This window comes from Anopheles arabiensis, chromosome 2, assembly GCF_016920715.1.
Source record: "Anopheles arabiensis isolate DONGOLA chromosome 2, AaraD3, whole genome shotgun sequence".
Lineage (NCBI taxonomy): Eukaryota > Metazoa > Arthropoda > Insecta > Diptera > Culicidae > Anopheles > Anopheles arabiensis.
The window spans coordinates 47,557,888-47,579,096 of NC_053517.1; the positions used below are offsets into that span (position 1 = coordinate 47,557,888).

The 21,209-nt window shown below is 43.6% G+C and overlaps 1 protein-coding gene across 10 annotated transcripts in view; it reads right to left on the reverse strand.

The window, feature by feature from the left end:
- The window catches only part of LOC120897923 (neurexin-1), a 95,638-nt gene that overhangs the window by 63,289 nt on the left and 11,140 nt on the right, over positions 1 to 21,209 (reverse strand). For 9 of the 10 annotated variants that reach the window (XM_040303130.1, XM_040303131.1, XM_040303135.1 and 6 more), the window contains exons 3-5: positions 20,834 to 20,967; positions 11,141 to 11,285; positions 8,812 to 8,865 (exon numbers count right to left, since the gene is read on the reverse strand). In XM_040303130.1, the coding sequence (XP_040159064.1) occupies positions 8,812 to 8,865; positions 11,141 to 11,285; positions 20,834 to 20,967 (333 nt within the window). Of the gene's footprint in view, positions 1 to 122; positions 512 to 8,811; positions 8,866 to 11,140; positions 11,286 to 20,833; positions 20,968 to 21,209 lie in introns of those variants that run through there. The other variant, XM_040303138.1, reaches the window with a different exon arrangement.

The window sequence follows — 21,209 nt, forward strand, 5'->3', positions numbered from 1 at the left end:
ATAACAAACAGAAAAGAACAAAACGTTAACACCTGGACAGAACAAGCGATAGAATAGATAGGCGTAAAGTTCAAGCATACAACAAAAAACGTTCTAGCGGGTGAGTCCTACTGCTTAGTCACCTTGTCGGACGGCAGTGATCGAAGACACTGATGTACGAGGTCGTAGTTGGGCGGATAGATGCCACCAAATTGTGCGTTCCGTTTCCACACCCGTGCCGTTGGCTGCGGACGGTGACGGATGGATTGTGCTAAGCCGATGGAATCGACCGTTGGCCACCACCGCGCCATGATGACGGTGCTAGTGGCTGGATTGCCGCTCCTAGCCAACGGTTCAGTTGGCCGTATGCGCGTGTGCCGGCATTGGTGCGTGGTAGCGGTGGTGGGTGTTGTGGTGGTGGTGGTGGTGGTGAGGTGCAACTGCATGCATTTTGTGTAGTGCATAGTGCGTGATGGTTGCGGCACTCTCCCCCCGGGACCCACATAACCCGCGTGCGTGGAAGTAGCGTGCGTAACCGTGCGTAAGAAAAGGCAATGGGGCGAACGAACGAAATCGAATGGAAATAAAAAGGGTGGAGAAATAAGGAAACGAGAACGAGAGAGAATTAAAAAGAGAGAAAAAATAGACAAAAGAAAAACAAAGTTAGTGTGGCATTGCAAAATACCATCCTGTGATGGATAGCTACCGATGAGTCTGCGAAAGAAACGGAATGGATCGTGATGAAGTATTTGTCGCTCCCACTACAAGATTTCTCACTTGCAGAGCCTGTACGTTTATCAAAAGAAAATTAATTTTGAATTTGTGCACTAAATGAAAGCACCAGATCAGTTTACTGTCTAACATTATTCACATTTTTTATATTTTAATTATCAAAAGCGCTTAAACTATGATGAATCTAGGGACCTAAATTGAAAACTATGTCATTAAATACTAAATGATGACTCTGTTACGTATCAATAGTTATGATCCTAATCATTTCATCAAATACAGTTTTTTTGTATTTACTTAAAAAAGATAAACGGAAATAAAACGTGTTGTCATTATGGCTATTATTGCTACAAGTTAAAGAAAAATAAAACAAAGCAAGCCAAACATATCATCCATGCTCGGTATGATGGAACTCGTTAGGTCTTTTTTCAAACGCTAGATCATCGTTTATGATTTTGGCACGCTCAAAAACACGGAACAGATCACACAAATCGTGTCAAATTGGTCTTCTCCGTGGTTGGGAATTAACTATGAACGGGAATGATGTATCGCTCTTTTGTTCACGCTACTTCCTTCTGGTGGCTGTAAACCGTAAAACGTCGCACAGAATTTTTCGCGAAGGAACGGGCGTAACAAAAAAAACCAACCACCAAAACACCATAAAGCCTATCACACGTTTGGTTTTCATCAGATCGACGATGATTCACGCGAGTTTCTTCAAGCGGAAGAGCGGCAACGGAAGTTAGGCAAACTGCTACTGCTGCTGCTACCTCCGTCAAGTCGTTCCGTCATTTGCGTCGACGCGTTTATGACACCGCTGCACCGCAGGCTGAAGGCGCAACGGTATTGGGGAGCACCAGCGGCCGTGTCAGCACAACCAACACTTCACAATGCAACCATCACCGTGCCGGGCGTTATCTCTAAAGACCATTGTTATTCGCACCGAAGATGCAGGAACCGTAGAAAACGGAAGAACGGTTCAGACAGAGATTAGACGCTTGGACGGCGCGCACAACACGCCCGCGGTACCGCACCGGTACATGCCAGCAATGGGAACGGGCATATAAAATCACATAATTTCATAATTTGCCACCAGTGTATGCCCTCTGGGACAATGGACTAGGGCCCGTCGGCCCAGGATTGGTGGCGAAGATGGGGGGAGCACGATCATCAGCAGCAGCAGGAGTAGTAGTAGCAGCAGCAGCAACAGCTAGTACACCAGACCCGACCGGAAGTGACGAACAAATGAACGTTGGTGCGGACTGGCAAGAATCGCGGGGCAGCAACGGAAGTTGTGTCGCACCAAATGCGATACGGAAATGTGCGTTTCAACGACACTACCAATCGGAGGAGGCTTTAGTCGCGGTGGTCGGACAGTGAGTGGCCTCGGTGTGGCCTGGGTCGTTGTGGGAAGGGATGCCATAAAAAGCCACCAACACGGAAGCTCATTTTTATCGCTGCGAGTGATATATTCGCATCTTTTTTGGTGCCTTCTTCGCCATCGTATGCGGCTTGTTATCATTAGGTCCGTTTGTGACTTCTTGGAATACCGACACCCGACAAGCGTGCGTGTGCTCCGTTCGCCAGCAACTCAGTGCTGGCGTGTTGGTTTGGACGAAGGTGGGTGTTGTTGGTCCCGGTCGTGGTGGATTCTGGGCCCCGTTTCGCATGTGGCTTACCCACTGACTCACGCCACCGCTAAACCCTAAACGAAATGTGTGTGTGTGTTTGGGTGCGCCCGACAGCAGATTGAGTTGTCGACGTAGGGGGAGCGCACCCTGATGTCTTCATCATTGAAAAGGGCAGAACGCCACCGAACGCTGGTGGCAGTGGCGCCGGTCGCGATGAAACAGCGCAGCTTTTTGGCGAAAGTACATGAAATGAACTTTTAATGGAGTTTTGCTCCTATTTGAGCAGATGCGCGGATGCTGTGATGAGATTGCTAAAATTACCGACAAGCTCCGGAGAGATTTCCAGAAACGCATCATCACCTCATCATGGGTTGATAATTTAATGGTTTCAGTAGTGGCATTATGCGCTCCAAAGAGCAACGACGAGACACTGGAGAAGAAACTGGGTGGCAAATGGGCTGGCTGGCTCGTAATGAGCCACACCACTACAGTTGGCCATGGAACGCGCCAAAATGATGAGGTATGCAAGTGGGCTTATTATTCTCGAATTAGAAAATTATCCTCCCTTCTATATCCGACGCATTAGGCCATATTTTTAATCGGGCGTTTCAGCTTCGATTCGCTCTTCGCCGCGTACATAAGAAACGGCTTTCAGCTCAAATCAGCGAAAGGCTAACCAATCCGGAGGAGCTCTTCGCTAGTTGTATCGGTTTACTAACGAGATCATAATGTTCGATCTTTCGACATACGATACTTAGCAGAACGATGCTCATCGCACATGGGGTTAGGGCGAATCCCATTTTACTAACTCCCCCACCACCAGCATCCAGAACGTAGACATGGAGCGGAAAGCGGGAACTGTCCTCCCTGCAGCGCAAACGAACCAAACCGATCGATAATTCTTGCAATGCTGACGAGGCGCGAAATGTTTTCGTGTCGCATTCTAGTACCGCAAAGCGCCTCGCAGAGGCACAAGCTAGCTGACATCGATACTCTTACCCAAGGATGGGTGTTTCACTTTAGGAAACGGAAAAGGGCTCGGGACATTGTAAGCCAGTTGGGTGTGTGTGTGTGTATATGAGAGAGAACTAGAGAGATAAAGGGAGTGAGAGAGAGAGATCGGGAAAAGCGTGGTTCCACGTTGGGGAGCAGTAATTTGATCCAATTTCTCGGTTTGCTTCCATTTCTCGAGAGCCATCGGAAGTGTTTGAGCCTGAGCTGGGTTACGCGTATAGTGCGGGGTAGTTCGGAGCGTGAGCGAGCGTGGCAGGGACGATCATGGAAAAGCATTGATAGGACCAAGAGGGGGAGGGGTAGGGTGGGAATGGTTTTGTGTACACACTCAGTTACTCCCGCAACGCAACTCTTCTTGCACAGTGGATACGAGTCGGTCGCTGTTTGTGGTAGCGCTTATGCCCGATATAATATGTTTTCTTTTCATCTTTCTCACCCAACGCGATGCCGGTTGAAACGGGCCAAATGAATTACAGGCAGGGGAGAAATGGTAAATGTTGGCGATGCCCTAGGGCACTGTTCTTGATGCGTGCTTTATTATGCTTCTACGTTTCCAAAGCCTCACCATCGATTACGGAGGGATATAGATGGAGGGGGGTTTGTTGTTGGGAGGGTGGCGATGATGAACTGTACGAACCAGAGCTGGACTTCAAATACGCAATCAGCACGTTAATAAGAGCGTAAATTATCACCCACAAATGAGGATAGCTTACATTTTCCAGGGTTCATATAAGCTCAAATCATCAGTGGTTTCACTGGTTTAACTTTGCTTTATTTTAACTTTTTTTGATTAGTATTATTTTTGAAAAATAGTTTAACATCAATATACATACGAAAATGAATCTAAAACGTGTAGTTTTGAAGATACCAATTAGGCACTAAATAAATAAATAAGACACTAACTACACTGCTGTCATTTTTATACAGACGCTCCCTGGCTTCCTGGAAACATAGAGTGTACCTCATTGTGTAGATGTAGTTGTTTCTATACCATGACACAACCAGTCCAACAGGGAAACCTAACTTAGCAGATGAAAATATTTCCCAACAAACATCCAAAACAAAAACACATGAACCAGGATTTTTCCACATGCGGATACTAAAATGCGGCAAACACAACCGAGTACAATCCGTGAAGGATTCCATCGAGACCGAGCGAGCGCTGCCGGGCTGAAGAGATGTGATAATTGATGGCTGCACCATAAATTAGTCGTGAGTTATTCATGAGTCCCTACGCCATGTGCTAGCACCGACACAAAACTAGCTGCGAATGGAAATTGACTTGTTCGTGTTTAAATGATGTCTGCCTCGGGTCTCGGTCCGATGTCCGGAGGGTGGGAACTGTATATTTCACAGTACAATTTCTATCTTGCGCCCCAGACTATCAGTCTGGTCGGATCACATTGAACGCGCGCACACTCGTACATCCACTGGGTAGAATGCAATCTTCTTCTTTACGGCAGTTGGTAACACCACACCATCCCCATTGAGCACATCGATTGGTTTGAAAAATATTCTCCACTCTCCCGAAACCGTTCAAGTGAAACATGCCAACAGCAGGTACCTCCACAATGTCCATCTGCTTGAATGTCCAGTTCGATCACGTCAATTCTCGGACTGCTGCCCCTTCGGCGGGTCTGCAGGAAAATCTCAGCGTTTTGGTGCATATGGTACCAGAAAGCGTCGTGTTTTGAAGATAACCCAAAAATTCAAACACTTTATTGAGCATTCTCTTACTATTCGGACATTTAGTTGTTCATTCAGGACACTCAGTTGCTTCTTGCTTCTCCACTTGGCAGAAACTCACATCAAACATCTAAACTTTATGGAGTGGTACGCAAACGGTATGCAAAGAAAGCGGAAATGCAGCGTGTATATTGGAACAGCGCATTGGACATTGGAATGCACTTTTTTGCCGTTGTGTGCGGTTGTATTTCCCACCCCTCTCTTTCTCTCTCTCTCACACTCTTACTCTTTCTCTATCTCATTCTCTCGCTCTCTTTTAGCTTCCCTCTCACTCTATCTCACACGAGGGATGTGTTCAGAAGCGCAATCTCCAAAATCCGTACGGTCGAATACGGGAATGGCGATGCACGCTCTTCCCGAATGACGTGCAAAACCGCATAAAACTTTGGAAAAAACTTGCATACGTGCCGCTGTCAGGATGTGAATTGTGTACTACGATGTTGGTGCTCGTTGCCAAATGCAGTGTTTGTGAGGTGTATTTTTTTAATTTTATTTTTGCTAGTTTACATTCAGTTTCACCTGTGGGAACAAAATATTCAGATCTACATTTATCTGGTCGGAAAGTAGTGTAAAGCCTTTTCCAAGAGCAGCAATTTGGTGCAATCCGAAACTGAACTTGATTCTAGGTTTCCGGGGTTTTCCCAAAAATGCATACTTCATACTTTGAATATGAATTCAGAGCAGCTCGAAAATGTTATTTCCGAATGCGAAAAAATGGTTAAACTATTTCTATTGAATTTTAGATTTCCCTGTCTAAACACATTCACCACAAAGGATTTCGATTTCATTCAATGGAAATGTGTGTGATGCACTAAAAGTGTACAATTGGTTGGATCATTCATCAATTTTATGAAGTGATTAAAGTTTTCAATTTAAAGTTTACGATGTATAGAGCGAACTAGTGCAAACTTTTTGTTGTGCAAATAAGAACGGAACTTTTGCAACCATGTGTGGTTACTATGCGTGGTTTAAATTATATTATGAAGAGAATTGTATTGCTTTCATATTTGATACGTTCTAATCTGGTCACGGATGACCTTCATAGCGTCCAAAGTAGCTAAAAACAATGCATTACCTCCAAGTGAAACAGTTTTTACTAGATGTGAAATGTGTTATAAGGTACTATAATAGAAAATTCTCGCTCCATTTATCTAACAAACATTTCATAAAATCGATGTCAAGTCATATTTAGAGAAAATAACCAACCTACTAACGGACCGTATTCAGTCCACAATAATGGCAGGAATATTTTGAGAAAGAATAATAAAAAAAACATTTCCATGTGTTACAAAGCTAGTAGTTATACAACGAAGTCAGTGCTGGTGCTATGATCGAATACAAAAGGCCTAAAATGCTCCGATGGATCTAATATTGTTCCCTCAACCCGCTATCCATGGACTATCTCGAGTTTCCCTTCCTCCAGGGCTTTTTCCTGTCATATCGACATGACGGAAAGGTAACGACGGTATATAAAAGCTGGTTATGTCATAAGCTAGCCCAACCATGCTGAAAAGTGTAGAAAGACGAGAAGCATCTATTGAAGCGCACGAGCGCCGTTTTCAGTACACGAGCCTCTAGAAAAAGGTAATTCTGTTCATGCGATAAGAAGATCACCGAGTTTTGGGAAATGGCGGAGTGGCTGATATACAGCATTTAAAGTGCGATAGTTCCGTACGAAAGTAAGGATTGTTTGAAGACGGATAGTTGGATATTTTTACTATCCTTTTCGATAGGGTTATATTAACACTCAACCGAAAATATAGACAAAAGCAAACTGAAATGTAACAATGAAACAAAACACTATATTATCACTGATATTATGATCCTTTTTCTGAGGATGATGAATTTGACAGGTAGGTTCCGTTTCGATTGCGATCCATTTCGTGCCTTTCAAAACAGAGAAAATTCTTTTAAACGAAAAGAAGCGATTTTACTTTTGCGCATCGGTTCATCGGCTACGAACCGTACCACCGATCGGCTGCAAAAGCTACAAAAACCTTCACTGTGGATGGGAAGGGAAAGATAACTCGCTTCACCTTACCATATGCAACCCTTGCAGTAAGACCGCCATAACCTTGCACACACCCGAACCCCACCTACTGCGCACCTTTTTCGTTCGCAAAGTGTGGAGATAGTATGCTGATGAATGAAGGCTTTATTTGCTCCGTGATGCCCCAGGCAAGGTGAAATCATTCTGGTCACTACCTCGCACCCAAACTCGGCAAGATGGTAAGACGATGACTATGACCACGGCAACCGCGGCATGCTGGTGGGCAACGAGGGCAAGATTTATTGGTTATCGATTTTCTCTGCCGCTTTTTCCCTGCTTACAGACCGTGAAATCTCTTACCATTTTTTTCTCAGAATGTTTTTACTTACTCGTTTTTGGAAATAGGAAAAAATCGCACAGACGCTTCGAGACGAACAATGTTTTGAAACGAGGGCAACGGCACGAAAACAACAGAAACAATAGCCCATATCCGTAAGCGAACACGCAACAACGGGAGACGAAATATAAGTATATGTACAATACACAACTTAAACTTCTAATGCAGTGGACTGAAACTCGTGCTAGATGAGTAGCGAAAACAAAGGGAAACATCTTTTCAGAGCAAAACTGGTACAGCTCGAATGCCAGCAAGTGGTATCAAAGGTACGGCAGAGCATCATGGGAAAAAGCGTACAAAAAATCCACTGATGCATACCCACATTCACCAACACACACAAACAAAATGCCGCATGAGAAATGGGACTTCATCAGTGGCAGTTTTCGGCTTTCCCATCCCGGTTGGACGGCCTGGTTCGACTTTTCCCCCGTTCGGTTCGACAGTTCGATCGAAAGGTAAAGCTCTTTCTAGCCTAGCTTGAGCCCTCTGGTTAAGCTGTGTTGCTCCGTTCGAAGGGAACGTTCGTTGATTTGGATACTGATGATGTAAGATCGATAGCCGTGTAACACCAGCAGAAAGGGAGAAAAATTGATTGCAGATATTATCAGGTGTTTGAGATGTGATGAAAGAAATCCACTTCAATGGAACCGTTTCGCATGCTGGAGGATTTATTGGGCATCGTTTGGGTGAAGATTTGCTCTACGGTGGCATGCTTCTTGTGATGTCTTTTTTTGTTTGTTCTATGATAGAAAAAGGTTACACCCTTTTCGGTTTTAAATGCCTTCCTCCTTATGATAGCAAATGATAGTCTGGTGAAAAAATGCAGTACATCTTGGGAATGTGTGGGGCAATATCTCACAAAATCGAGGTTATATTTAAGAGCATTCCGATTCGGGGAACTTGTTTGCGATTCAGATGCGCTTGTAGCTAACTTTTTCTCAGAATAAAAATAATAAAATCAACAACAATAAAGCAAACAGCGAACGATGGCTGCTAGAATCAATGCTGCTGATTAGCATACAGTGGAAACAGCGTCTAATTGAATTCCATTAACTTTGTTTTCATTTCTGAGTGAGAATAATGATGCGACCTACAGCTGTGTCGGCACGTGCCCAGCGAGAATGTTATGTTAGCAAACGTTGGATGCGTTTGCGGCATAATGCAAAAATGCGTCTATAATGCTATGAGTATAGCACGAAATAAGTGATTTCCGTTTATTCGGCACATGTTGCGATGCTTTTAAATGTTTTTGTAGCTGTTTAAAGTTGAAATAAGAATCCAGCAATATCTGTTGCGCAACATGATAAATACAAAACTGCACTTACCCGTGTGACTTTTTCTCGAGGCATTGCTGTCAAATCGCAGGGTGAATCTCCGCACTGGAAAGAAATCAATGGCAGTAAGAAAAAAATAGAGACACAGTGAATGAGGTGAATCGTTGAAATAAAGAATGACTCCAATTGCTTCCCATTCGGTAAAGTGTAGAGCCTGTTTCGGAATCAGAAATATAAGGGGAAGCGCTTGTCGTGAACAGTTATTTTACATGGGTTGAATTCCACGCGCACTCCTATCATAAAATTCGCGGGCTACGAAAGTGGTCACAAAAAGAGGAGGCAAAAACCAAATAAAAAGAAAGATTGAATCAAAAGACAAACATCAAACATACACACTCACACATCGGAGATAAAGGCAAATTGCAACGAAAAAAACCATTGTTCCATCGCTAGCTTTTAGGCACAATTTATGCGTTGTGGAGAAAAAACTGTTCACCATAAAGAGAAATTTTATTCGTCCAACCTCAGCCCACACTACCGTATCCAAGTGCTAGTCGCTTAGTCAGAGATTTTCCGATTTGGCTAACCCTTATTGGTGACTCTTCTCCTCTCTGTGATCAACCAGCAAAGGATGGAAACGAAAAGCTCCAAATATCTCCAATGAAGCAAAAAATAAAATAAAATCATCTCGACCCACGCATCTAGGCGGAAAGATTGCAGTGAAAGGGTAAATTATAAAAACTTACCCGGCAAACTGGCAACGAAGGGTGCTATACCAATAGCAAAAGGATTCACTCGTAGGTACCGAGGTTTCATATCGAATGGGTGATAAATTTAGAGCTTTTTACCATCGTACATCGAATCCTCGACAAAGCTGCATCGAATGTTTCTTTTTCCGAAAAGATTGGCCAACCGGATCAATCTAGCAGCTTGAAGCTTTACATTTTCAGCCTACTTAAAAAGCTATCCGATTATATGTCAAAAGCAATTGATTCGCTACATTTTAACATTTCCGCCGCAAAAATGTTTTATAAACTATTGACAATAAATTTGATTTTGTGTTTCCAATATAAATTTTAATCACAATAGATGAATGTAAAAATTGACATTTTTATAAATTGTTTTGCTTTTATAAGATATTTAATATAACATAGGTGTTGTAGAGTAGAGAGTAGATTTAATATTTTGGATAAAGTATGGCTGTTTAGAATTTTATTTCCCTTAAATCCTTAGTCATGTGTTCTATACTACCGAATACAACATCAATATTTGGTACAATATTTGATTTGGTGAATGTTGTGCTAATGGAAAATTTGGCTCCTATTGAAAGGTTATCAATGTGACAAACCACCCACGCCAAACGCTCAAGGACAGCGGAGTGTCAACTGAAGTTAAATAATTCCCTCTACCCACAATCTTTTGAGATTCGTTTTATCTACCCCATCTTCGTCAAACACGAGCACCATGCGTGGGTGTGCTCTAGCGTGGTAGTGTACTGGAAAACATTTGTTTCAAACATGATGGAACAATACATCTACCAGCAATGAAGAGGCAACGTTGAATATTTGCTACGCATTTTCTGTTTCGTTCTATGTGGCCCCCGTAGGCCATGTCAGTCATTCTATTTGGTTGCATTTGACATGTTTGTATCTAAATGATTTTCCAATCAGATCAAAAGTTTGAAATGTACGAAAGGTATAACAATTGAACTGAAATGTGTGGGTTTCAGTTGTGCACCGTTGTGGAATTGAAGAAATGCAAAATAAAAAGAGCCACCACACCATGTTTCAATCATTTAAAACACATTACTAAAATTTTCTCAAAAGCTCGGAAATGTTTCGTTTCTTGCCTATTGAAAGCACATTTGTCTTTTCTTTTTCTTTTTTGAGTATCATAGTGTGTGACCAACCAAGTAATGTAACCAAGAGTTTCGACGAATGCTTGCCTGAGCAACCAACCAACGATTATTGAGCGATTAGCGTCCTTGCCTGCTGCCATCGACCTGGCAACTGACCACCTAAAAGTAAAACAATCGCATGTCAGCCATCGAGAAAGTTGTCCCGGTTTAATCGTACCGTGGCTCAGGCGCTAGTGAAAAGTCCACCATTTACAGTAAAACTAGCTCGAAAATTCGCCAATGTGCGACATCCGTTGATTTATCGCTGGTAAATAGTCCAACCGAAACTGAAACAACCGTTGAATGTTATCTTCGTTATTCTTGCCGTCCGTCAAACGACCTTGGCCCGGGAGGTTAACCACTTGAAAAGCGCATCGAGCTCATATTAAATCAAAACCGAATGGGAATGACATAACCTCTGCCAGTTGTGAGAGAGAGAGACTTCAATACGGCTTAATGGCGATGGTGGAACGTAATGCTTACCTTGATATCCCGCGGTTGTCGCATCTCTTGTCGCCTGGGTGATACGCCCGGCTGGTCCGAGTAGACCAGATTCCTTACCGATCCTCTGAACCTTGGCTCGAAGATGACGCTGGGCAGTGCCAACAGGGCAAGCTTGGTGTTGTACCTGTAGCGACATACGAGAAAGAAAGAAAGAGAGGGATGGTGAAAAAGGAAGCAGATGTCAGGATTAGAAATAATTTCGTAATTATCCAGGGATTAATCACACCGCCGCACTTTGCAATGATGGAAAGCGAGAGAAATGAAAAGTGATAAAACTGAAGAAGCAGCATACTTCACTTTTACGATCCGCGCTTGCCTCCAACCCCAGAGACAAGGTGTTTTGTGGATGTGCTACAAAATGTACAAGAGATATGATGCGAAACGCGCACCCGGTTGTAACGCGGCGGCAGAAAGTTGCATATTCTTGCTCCACACAATGTCCGTGGTTCGATTCTCACTGTACGCGTCCGTAAGCTCGGGTAAGCTCTTTCTAGCCTTAGTTTATAATTTATTTTGCCTTGTCGCTTGGGCGATTCCTCTTAGACACTACTGGCCTGCCACGGCCACACACACAGTTCAGTAAGCGGGTTGTTTTTCATCGTTCCCAGGTGACCAATCTTTTGAGATTCGTTTTCCCTCTTTCGAGATGTTTCCCCGACCCATCGGTACCGAGCAGCAACTTAGTGATGGTTTTATACTTGTACAGCGTTTCCTTTACTTTATATTTTCGATTTACGTGACAAGTTTGTCTCGAAAAAGAAAGTATTTGCAATTGAAAAGAAAGAAGATGGCAACTGCACCAAAGTTAACTCGCTACTGTCCCTTGGCTGTGCAAGATTGTGTCACCAGTGGAGAAGATTGGAAACACTTTTACGGACACTTTTATCGCTATTGCGATGATGAGACGGTGGGACAAAGTTCTGTTGGATTAACAATTCTAAAAACGCTCCCACTACGCAGCCTTCTTTCCCCTTTTTCGAAGTAAGAGCGGCAAGTGTGTCTGCGATAGTCTCTCGTCGCTTGTATTTCGGTGCGGACTAATACAGTGTAAGCTCATTTATTCAACCAAAATGAAAAATAACAAACCCTACACAAACGCATGTGTCGCGAAGGGTTTATTCTAGCGGTGAGATACGGCCGCTTGTCACCCACTTGAGATAGAAAGTTGGGGGCAGTTTTACGATCCTAACTACTGATACTGTCCCTTTTTCCGGACATTAACGAAAGAACAAAAGCTTACACGACTGTACTGAGGCTTATGTTGAGCCTTCATGTTTGTTAAGACTCCTTTTCGTTGCATAAGCTTTTACAAACATACAAACAAACACACACACACACACACACTTACATACAGCACCGCTGAAGACGGTTCAAGTTCAGACCGGTCGATTAGTAGGTTCTGTTTCGTTCACGACCGACCGGATCAAGCCCAAGCTGACTCAACGAGCTTCCATGAATTACCATCGTCGGCGTTGTCTTGTGCAGAAGGTGAGGTAGGCCGTGGAGTATTGCGGGTGTCAGCAATGTACCATCACGCATCGAGATATGTAAAGTATTTGCACAAAAGTGGCTACATCCTTTGGAAAAGCCCGGCCCATCTTCTCGTTATAAAACACTCAGTGCGTTGAAACCGACTACCACCGCCAGCCCAGAGTAACATGCGAAGCTGAATCTTTATTGTGCCATGAATAATTTACATAAACTTCCCTTTTTTTTCTTTCCCTCAGCTTTCCTTTCTCCTTCGCACACACGCGCTACATCGACGTGACATAACCGTCCTGTGCGCTTCCTTCAGCTGCCCACCCACTCGGAAACAATTGGATGTTCTATGGAAGTAAAGATTTTTACCTCGTCCCTGGACATTTGCAACGAACGTATCGGAGACCGCGGGGGGCGTGCAGAGGTGCCTACATGACTGTAATCTTCCGGCCCGTTCGGAATGCTTGCCCGGAAAGTTCATTTGCCCGGAATCCATGGTTGACAGTGCAAAACCGAATTTTGAATTACAGTTAAACCTGACAGTTGCTCGATCTTTCGCCACGAACGCCTAGAGTCTGCAAGTGTGCGCCGTGAATCGAAAATAATTCGAATTCCTTGTACTCGAGTGCTGGCGAGCGCTAACCTTTACAGACACCGCACCTTCAGCCCACTAACCCCGGTCTCACCCCACCCTCAGCAAGGTCACGTCAGGTTGTGTAAAGTTCGATTCAGCAAAAATGTCTTCGGTGTGCTTGTGGTCGCTTTGCACGCGTCCTCTTTGGGCAGTCTGCCAGTGGTTGCTGTCGGCTTTCTATTCTCGCTCGAATGCTGTCAGATATTGTTTTATTGGAATTCCTACACGTTCCTCAGTTACAGATGTCGCACACACGCTGTCCACTGGGCCAAATGAATATTTCTGTGAACATTTCCAGTTCTCTTGCCGACCAGCTTCCAGTGGGCTGTTCGTGGATTTACTTTTTGCATTTACAGTTAAAAAAGCGTCCGCTAAAACGTCGTCTTAGATGCTGCGATCGTTCAAGTCATGTACGCTTGACAAGTGTATGATGTTCACCGACCAACCAGCAGTGGGTAGGATGGAATTTCAATTATCACAGAAATGGGACGCGTCCGAACGCATCGAACGGCATGAAACGCTTCAGTCATCGCACGTAGTACTGCTTATTCTTTATCACGAACATTTGATTCCTTACAAAGTGCGCCATCTTATAATTATGGTGTGTTGCATAAGACAAGGGTATGTCCATTATTGCACAAGTATAACTTTGCCCGTTTTGCATTTGCTGTAGATTACCTCACGATGATTTCCAGAAATGTTTTATTGATTAGCTTTTTTCCATAATTTTATTATTATCGTTTACCGGTTAGTACCGATAGAAGGCAACCCTTTTGAGCCACGCTTGCGCAAAAGCTGTATAAAACGCTTTGTCGTCGTCGCCAGAAGCTCAATTGTTGTGAAGGTATAATTATCGATTGCAATATCAAGGATATCATTTTTCAACGCCGTGCGGATCGTAATTTTTGGCTATCTCACGTTGTATAATGGGTTTGGAAAAGTTTTATGCAATTTCATATCGGCGGGCGTAAGCTTATCGATACGCCATCTTTCCACAGCAAATACAAGCTAGCACTCCATGCAAAACAATTGTGCCTGCAACTCACTATATCATGTTTGATAAAAGCTAATTTTGCTTTCTTTGCCATTTTACATTTATATTTTAACTTATCAATGAATATCAGATATAATAAATGTAAAAAACATTGTGAAGTGTTTTCAAAAGGGTTGAAAAAGGCGTGATTTTATAGTCCAAGAGTACCACCCGTATGGGCCAAGACGTACACCTAAATAAAATAAAAGAATTTCTTGGATAATTGGAGTTTTCGAAATGTGCTCCGCTCCTATGAAATATAGTGCCTCACTTGCTCCTCCTAACAGAGGTTACTCTTTTGAGCAAGTTTTTTTATGTTTTTTTTTTTTTAATTTTTTGTCACTAACTTAATTTTATTGAAATTCGGTGCAGCACAGTACATATAGTCATTGAAACAAAACTTATACAGATGCTTGGCCAGTTGGTCATTTAACACTTTAAGCGCTGCGTCATATTGATCCGTTTGGCGACTTTTGCTCACAGCTCAGCTTTGCATCTGACGAATCTCTGTGGAACGAATGGGGGAGGAAAGAAGAAACAAGACCGACACGTGCTAGACCGGTTATGGAACAAAAGAGTGATAAAAGTCACAAGACAAATTGTCGCTCTCATCGCTCTCTTGCCATGCGCTACGCAATGTCAGGCTCACTTGATGTCAGGCCGGCGGTCTAAGAGTTAACTAAAGTTTTACTGTAAAAATGCTTAGTGGCACAGTTGCCCCAAATTTCGCTACATTTTTTTGTCTTCTGATTGTCTGATCGAACTTTTCTGAAACAGTTTGCTCATAAAGAGGCAATTATTTGGAAAAGAAATCGTCACAAATTCACTCATTTCGACCTTCTGCTTTTTAAATCATTTTATTAAATTATCTCTACATGATCATGCGAAGGTTTTATCAAAAACAAAATAATTGAGGAAGACTTCTAATTGCCTTCATTGATCGAATTATCATCGCGAAAACGTCTTGAATGAATCTTGAATAGTGGGGATTTTATGTGATAGCAAAAGTGTGTAAAAATGAAACCTTTAAGCACTCTTAATCGTGCTGTGGACGCTTCCGCGTAAACTCCATTTTCCCCTCTAGTTCGGAGAAATCAGTTAGGAAAACCGATAAAGTGCCTGCCCGCGGGAGTTTTCTAGGCATTAGCAGCTGCGGCTCAGCTTGAAATAGCCCACTAAGTACCTAGCGGGAGGTAGCAATGGTTACATCTTTCATCGGTTCCCCGTACTGTACGCCCAAACGCAGAAAGTCAACCTCGTGGCAACTTTCTCTCCCTTCCCACACACACACATACACACACACACTCAATCCCTCTCCACTGAGTGGGTGTACAGGTAAGCGAAGGTTCGTTATCCTAGCCAACGGGGACAGTGTTACATCACACACTTGAAAGGGCAAAGGCACACTCAGGACAACGCGGCTCCGCACAAGTACGTAACTCACCACACGACCTAAAACGACGTTCCGCTTCATTCATCGGTCGCACGAAACAAAAAGCAACACTGGGCGAATTATTCTGCACGTGTGAAAATTATGGGTGCTGTTACACCATCCGTCTCGCGGCAAGCGGTAACAGTTCGCTCGCACAAAAGTATCGCGAGAGAGGGAAAGTAAAATGGGACAAAAATAAAACAGTGCCCCTTTTTTTACTCCATCACTCCATCCGCTCGAGTCGAACCACGATTGTGGAGTACTTCACCGAACAGATCCTTAAAGGTAGGTCACGGCAAGTGTCCGTGGTGATGAGACGAATTGAGCGAAAACCTTCACTGGAAGACTCGATACAGGGTGGACTTTTGGCAGTGGGAAATTATTTTCTCCTACGACGATTTTCGGATGCCTCATAGTTAAGAAAATCAAACCAAAGGACGGTAGGTTTGTGGTTTGTAGCATAAATCACTTCTTTGGAAATCATTTTTTCATCGTTCACAGTGGCTTGACGCGAATGATGCGCTGTTTGTTATATTTTCTCCCTTTTTATGTTTCCTTGCTTTGCATGCGTTTCACTACACGAACTCGGTGAACCAGTACACCAGTACTTGGGCGCCGAATGGATTGGTTTGTTCTGTTTTCCGCTTCGCCGTCATGCTCAGGGCAACATTTTCTAGCCATGCTTATCGGCTATTCATGTTAACCCTTTCTGTACGTGAATCGACACTGACGCGTTCAGTCGTTCGGTTTTGAGCGAGCGTATGGGCTAAACCATGTGGGCGAGAAAGTTTGCATTAGATTTACTTTGCCGCGCCGAACCAAACAGGTATAGCTGGCTGCCTGAGTTTCCGCGTTCCGTGTGTGCCTTCGTGTTTATGTGTGTTTGTGTGTTTCTTTAAATCAGTTTGTTCGCCAGCGGTGGTATGAAAGTGCAAAAGTAAGGAAGCTCACGCTTCATCGGCGGGCTCCGAACGCTCGGTAAACGCATTGAAACCGTAGAACAGGACCATCGGATCAATTTTCCGCTTTGCCACCTTTTTACACGTCATTTGTGGCAAGGGCGAAGTTAGCAGCGAGTTAGAGCCAGTTACAGAGGCATCGAGCGGGGTTGCAGGAAGAATACAAACATGTCCACACACACATACACCCCCGATAAAGTCTGCTCGCTCCTTGCTCTCTCGCTGGCTTGGAGGTTTCGAGCCGGGCCGGCAACCTGCTTAACGTCTGGTGGTCCTTACGCAGTGAGGCCGCCGCTCATGCACGCCAGTGATTCAATTTCACCGCTTACCTGCTTACCAGCTGGCAAGAGTTTAACTTTTCAGGCACGTGCCAAAGCACGTCGTAAAATTGTTGAATTATGAAAAGTACATAGGCGAGCTCGGACCGCCAGCTAAACCCGGCGGTGTTTGTCTTCGTGACTAGACTCGTAAGAAGATGAATGGATTCAATTATTTTTGACAGGATTTTTCTCCCAGAAACAAGTTTGCTAGCAAGCACGGCATCTCTTTTTTTGTGCCTTAAATACCCGATTCGGAAGGACGGTTGAAAGCGGTTGTGTAAAAGGTTAAAACACAGAGTTAACTAATTCTTGCTTGGTTATCGTTACCCTTGCAATGCTGCTTGTCTCGGAGTCGGGTAGCGACAGTCAATGCAAAAAGTAAAACTTCGTTTCAAACTGCGGCATTGACGGCATTTTTTTTTTTCGTATTAACGCTAGCGACCTTTGTTCCGTACAGTTTGCATCAGTACAAAGAAAAACAAGTGTTTCGGGCTTGAATCGAGCGATGGAGAAGTCAACACTAGTCCACTTTGTCTCGTGGGTATCGAGGCAACGTTCGTTAATAGTTAATACTTGTTGTGTAGTTGAGCACGCCACACACGCACTTACTCACACGCACATACAAACACACTTACCAACACAAAAACACACGTCCTAACGGTGCCCAGGAGCGATCTGTTTCTTCTGTGTCCTTCACGTACCGAGTGGCGTCTAGGTCGAGGTCGAGCAACACGGCACATTACGAGTCGTGTTTCACACGGCCCGATTCGTAGCGCGCCATTGAGTATTCCACTGGAGAGGACGGAAGGTCATTACACTGCGCCTTTCGTTCGCCCTCCTGGATTGCCGGGGCCCACGTGCAAATGTGAGCCCGATAATCAGCTTACCCGTTAGCTAATGGGTGGAAAAGGTTGCCATTGCTTAAAGCCCTTAGTTCGGCAACAGTCCGCGTTCAGCTTCGCCGTAGGTTTCAATCCATGGGGTCTTTCTGCTTATCGTCCACACCAAGCCTGCTATTAGTTAAAAAGGTGATACGATTGTTCCCCCTGCTGCCGGCAGCGTGGGACGGTTGTGTTTGTAACCGGCCATAGGGGGTGAAAAGTTGATCAAACGATTGGTATTGCGTTATTCTTCGAACTTTCCCACTAGCACTCGCTTGCTCGCCCAACCGAAACACTAATTAAGCAACATTCTTCACGGACTTTCTTTATTGGGCTGGGAATTTCGGATATGTTTTCCATTCCGCTCAAGCCACCTGTCCGATTGTCCCTCCCACATCAGTTCGTATCGTCATGGTGGCTGGGATTTAATTGAGTAAGTACGTCAACTTTTCGATAGCCCTACTGTCGTACCTGGCCAAGCTTCATTGATTATATTATTTGGAGCAAATCGTGATTTGTAGGTGGTAAAAGCGCCGAACAGGATTGGTGGAAGGAATCCATTTGTCCTTTCTAGTGATTTTGATTATTCTTCCAATGTGCATATATGCATTAGATCTTTGTCGAACTTCATTTTGCCCTGACACAGTTTATGGGTTTTATGCAAATAGTGTATATGCAAAATACCTGTCTGGTAAAAATATATACCCACTCGATTAAGCAAAGACATACAATCTTATGCAACGACGATACAATGCTATGGTAAGAAAAATGCACATCAGATCGATAAAAACTACACACCCACCTTCCCGCCATTGCGGTCTGCAGGGCAGACCCATCACCACTCGAAGGACATAGCATTTCATTGTGTTTTCTTTGATTTATTGTGAATTATGTATCAAAAAGCACAAGAGCTCCGAATGCTCATTTCGAAGGATTCGTGCCAAACCCATCGCGTGGAAACACGACATTCGATCCGCCGCTATCAGTCCTTGGGCGCAACGGTCGGTGTAACTGCCGACGGCCAACGGTACACCACTGTCCGTCCATTAGTAAACGACCACGGGTGTCATCACGAAAAAAAATCCTTTCCACGTGGATCAACACCAAAGCAACAACTGAAGCAGTGGCGCACAAACCATCTTGCTCCATTCGGTTGCTTTCCTTCTATCGACCCGCCCGCTACCTCGAAACGAATGCGTTATGGCCGCTAATCGATCTGTGGATTATGTTGCGCTCGTATATTATTGTGCTGTCCATAAATAACTAATGGGTCTGTGTAGCAATTTCGTTCGAGTGTTTAGAGCTAGGCGAAAAAATAACGTCAAACGTCAATCGTTTCGGGGCGCCACTAAACATACTAGGTACATAAATTAAACGTTACGAAAACGTGTGTCCAGTTTCGGAGTATTTTTTTAAAAGGCACAATTTATCATGTACGATGCGTCGCTAGTTATTTTGATGTACAGCAATTTGTTAGGACCGATACGTACGTCATATTTAACATTTTTAGATGAAGTAATGAGTCATTTAATTTTGCCATAATTCATAACCACCTTTGATTTGCTTAAAGTTTAATAATACAAAGGATTAACATCATAGAATATACAACTACATGAAATGTTTTGGTGTCCAATCATTTTACATTAAAATTATGCCATGCTAAGAAAGAACTATATAAACTTAATTTTAAAAACTAATCCTATGAATGAGTTAAATTTTCCACAAAAGAGACTAATTCTGTGAGTAATCTAAAATGAAGCAAAAACCCTAAATGCCGTCCCCCCCCCCCATAGCCGTATGATGTTCAACTTATTTTATAAATCTCTAATCTAGAAGACCCATGGATATGCTATAAGTTCAGGCTTTATTTGCTTTATTTATTTTCACGAAAACGTTAACAACCTTACAATCCTGCATAGTTTCGATTATTATTATTTAACATAATGAATGTTTCTGCAATTAAGCATAAAGTTCAGAGCTGAAATTAATTTTATGCAGTGCACTATTTTTTTATCTTTTTTTTGCACCGAATGCAATACTCTAAAGTGCACGGGGTGTGTGTAGCAGCTCGGTAAGCGTACCTCAAGCCTGAAGGCTCACTCATAGCATTCACCGTGTATGACCTAGTTTTTCCTTGCCGCCCGTGAAAGAGTAACACCACCACAACAGCCACACATGAAGCAGCGAAATTATACGTACCCCAGCATCGCTCCGTTGACACTAATTAAAAGTGAAATGTGAAAGGTGGCAAACATTCCGCAAAACTATTGCAAGACACGCGCATGCACACCCCATTTCATTTTTAAAACTGCTTGAGAGCGTGCCCGTACTTATTGCTTTGCAGTTTACAGGATGGTGTGCAGTTTCTATCTTCACTGGAATTTTCCGAGCATTCCACCGCGGTTAATGGTTTCTACATACAGCACACCGAGCGAGTGGAGTGTTTTAATTTTGTACAGAAATCTAGCACTCATCGACCACTCCAAGCGGCTCAATGCAAAGTTAGTTCATTTCGCAAGCCAACCCCTGATCTGGTTAGGCAACGGGCAACGGGTCCAGCGCTCTAAATGGAAAAACTTTGCCGTTGCACTATCCCACTGAGTGAAATGGGAAAAGGCACTTCATCAAACAGTAGCCTGCAGGGGCAGGAATGTACCGGAACACCGTTACCAATCGAAAATTGGCGGGCTGGCGAAGCAGAAGGTGTGTGCACCTTACCGGGGCGGGGAAACACTTTTACTTTGTAGCGTAGCTTGTGCGAAGACGGTACGGCAAGTAGCTTAATTTCGGCTTGCCTTAGAAAACAGTGCACCGAAACTTACATTCCACCTAGCATACAGGCGCTGGTTGGATGGTCGCGGTGTTTGGTTGGTATGTTTTTGCAAGCACGTAAAAAGCATTCAGAAAGTGTAACGAAATAACTGTACTACTTACCAGTTTGGCATACCACCGACAAAGACGTCCGAGTTGGTGGCGAACTTGCCGAACAGAAACTCCTTCCCTCGCGAGCTGCGACTTTGTGAGACACCGTCGACGGTCAGGGTTGTGTGCTCGTCGTTGCGCATTACCTAAAAAACGAACAAGGCAATGAAATGTTTATTTTGCTGAGATTAACTAAAATAAATGTTTATTGTTCGTTGTATGTTGCAATCAGTTTAGCAACAGATATGTATACATTTACCAACCGTTTCTATTGTACCATTTGTATATTTTTACTACAAAATTTCATTCGAAATTCCAAGAAAAAAAATACTTGAAAACTATTCTTTTCAGCATTATTAGGTTGTGTGGTACTTTTAATTTAAGAGAA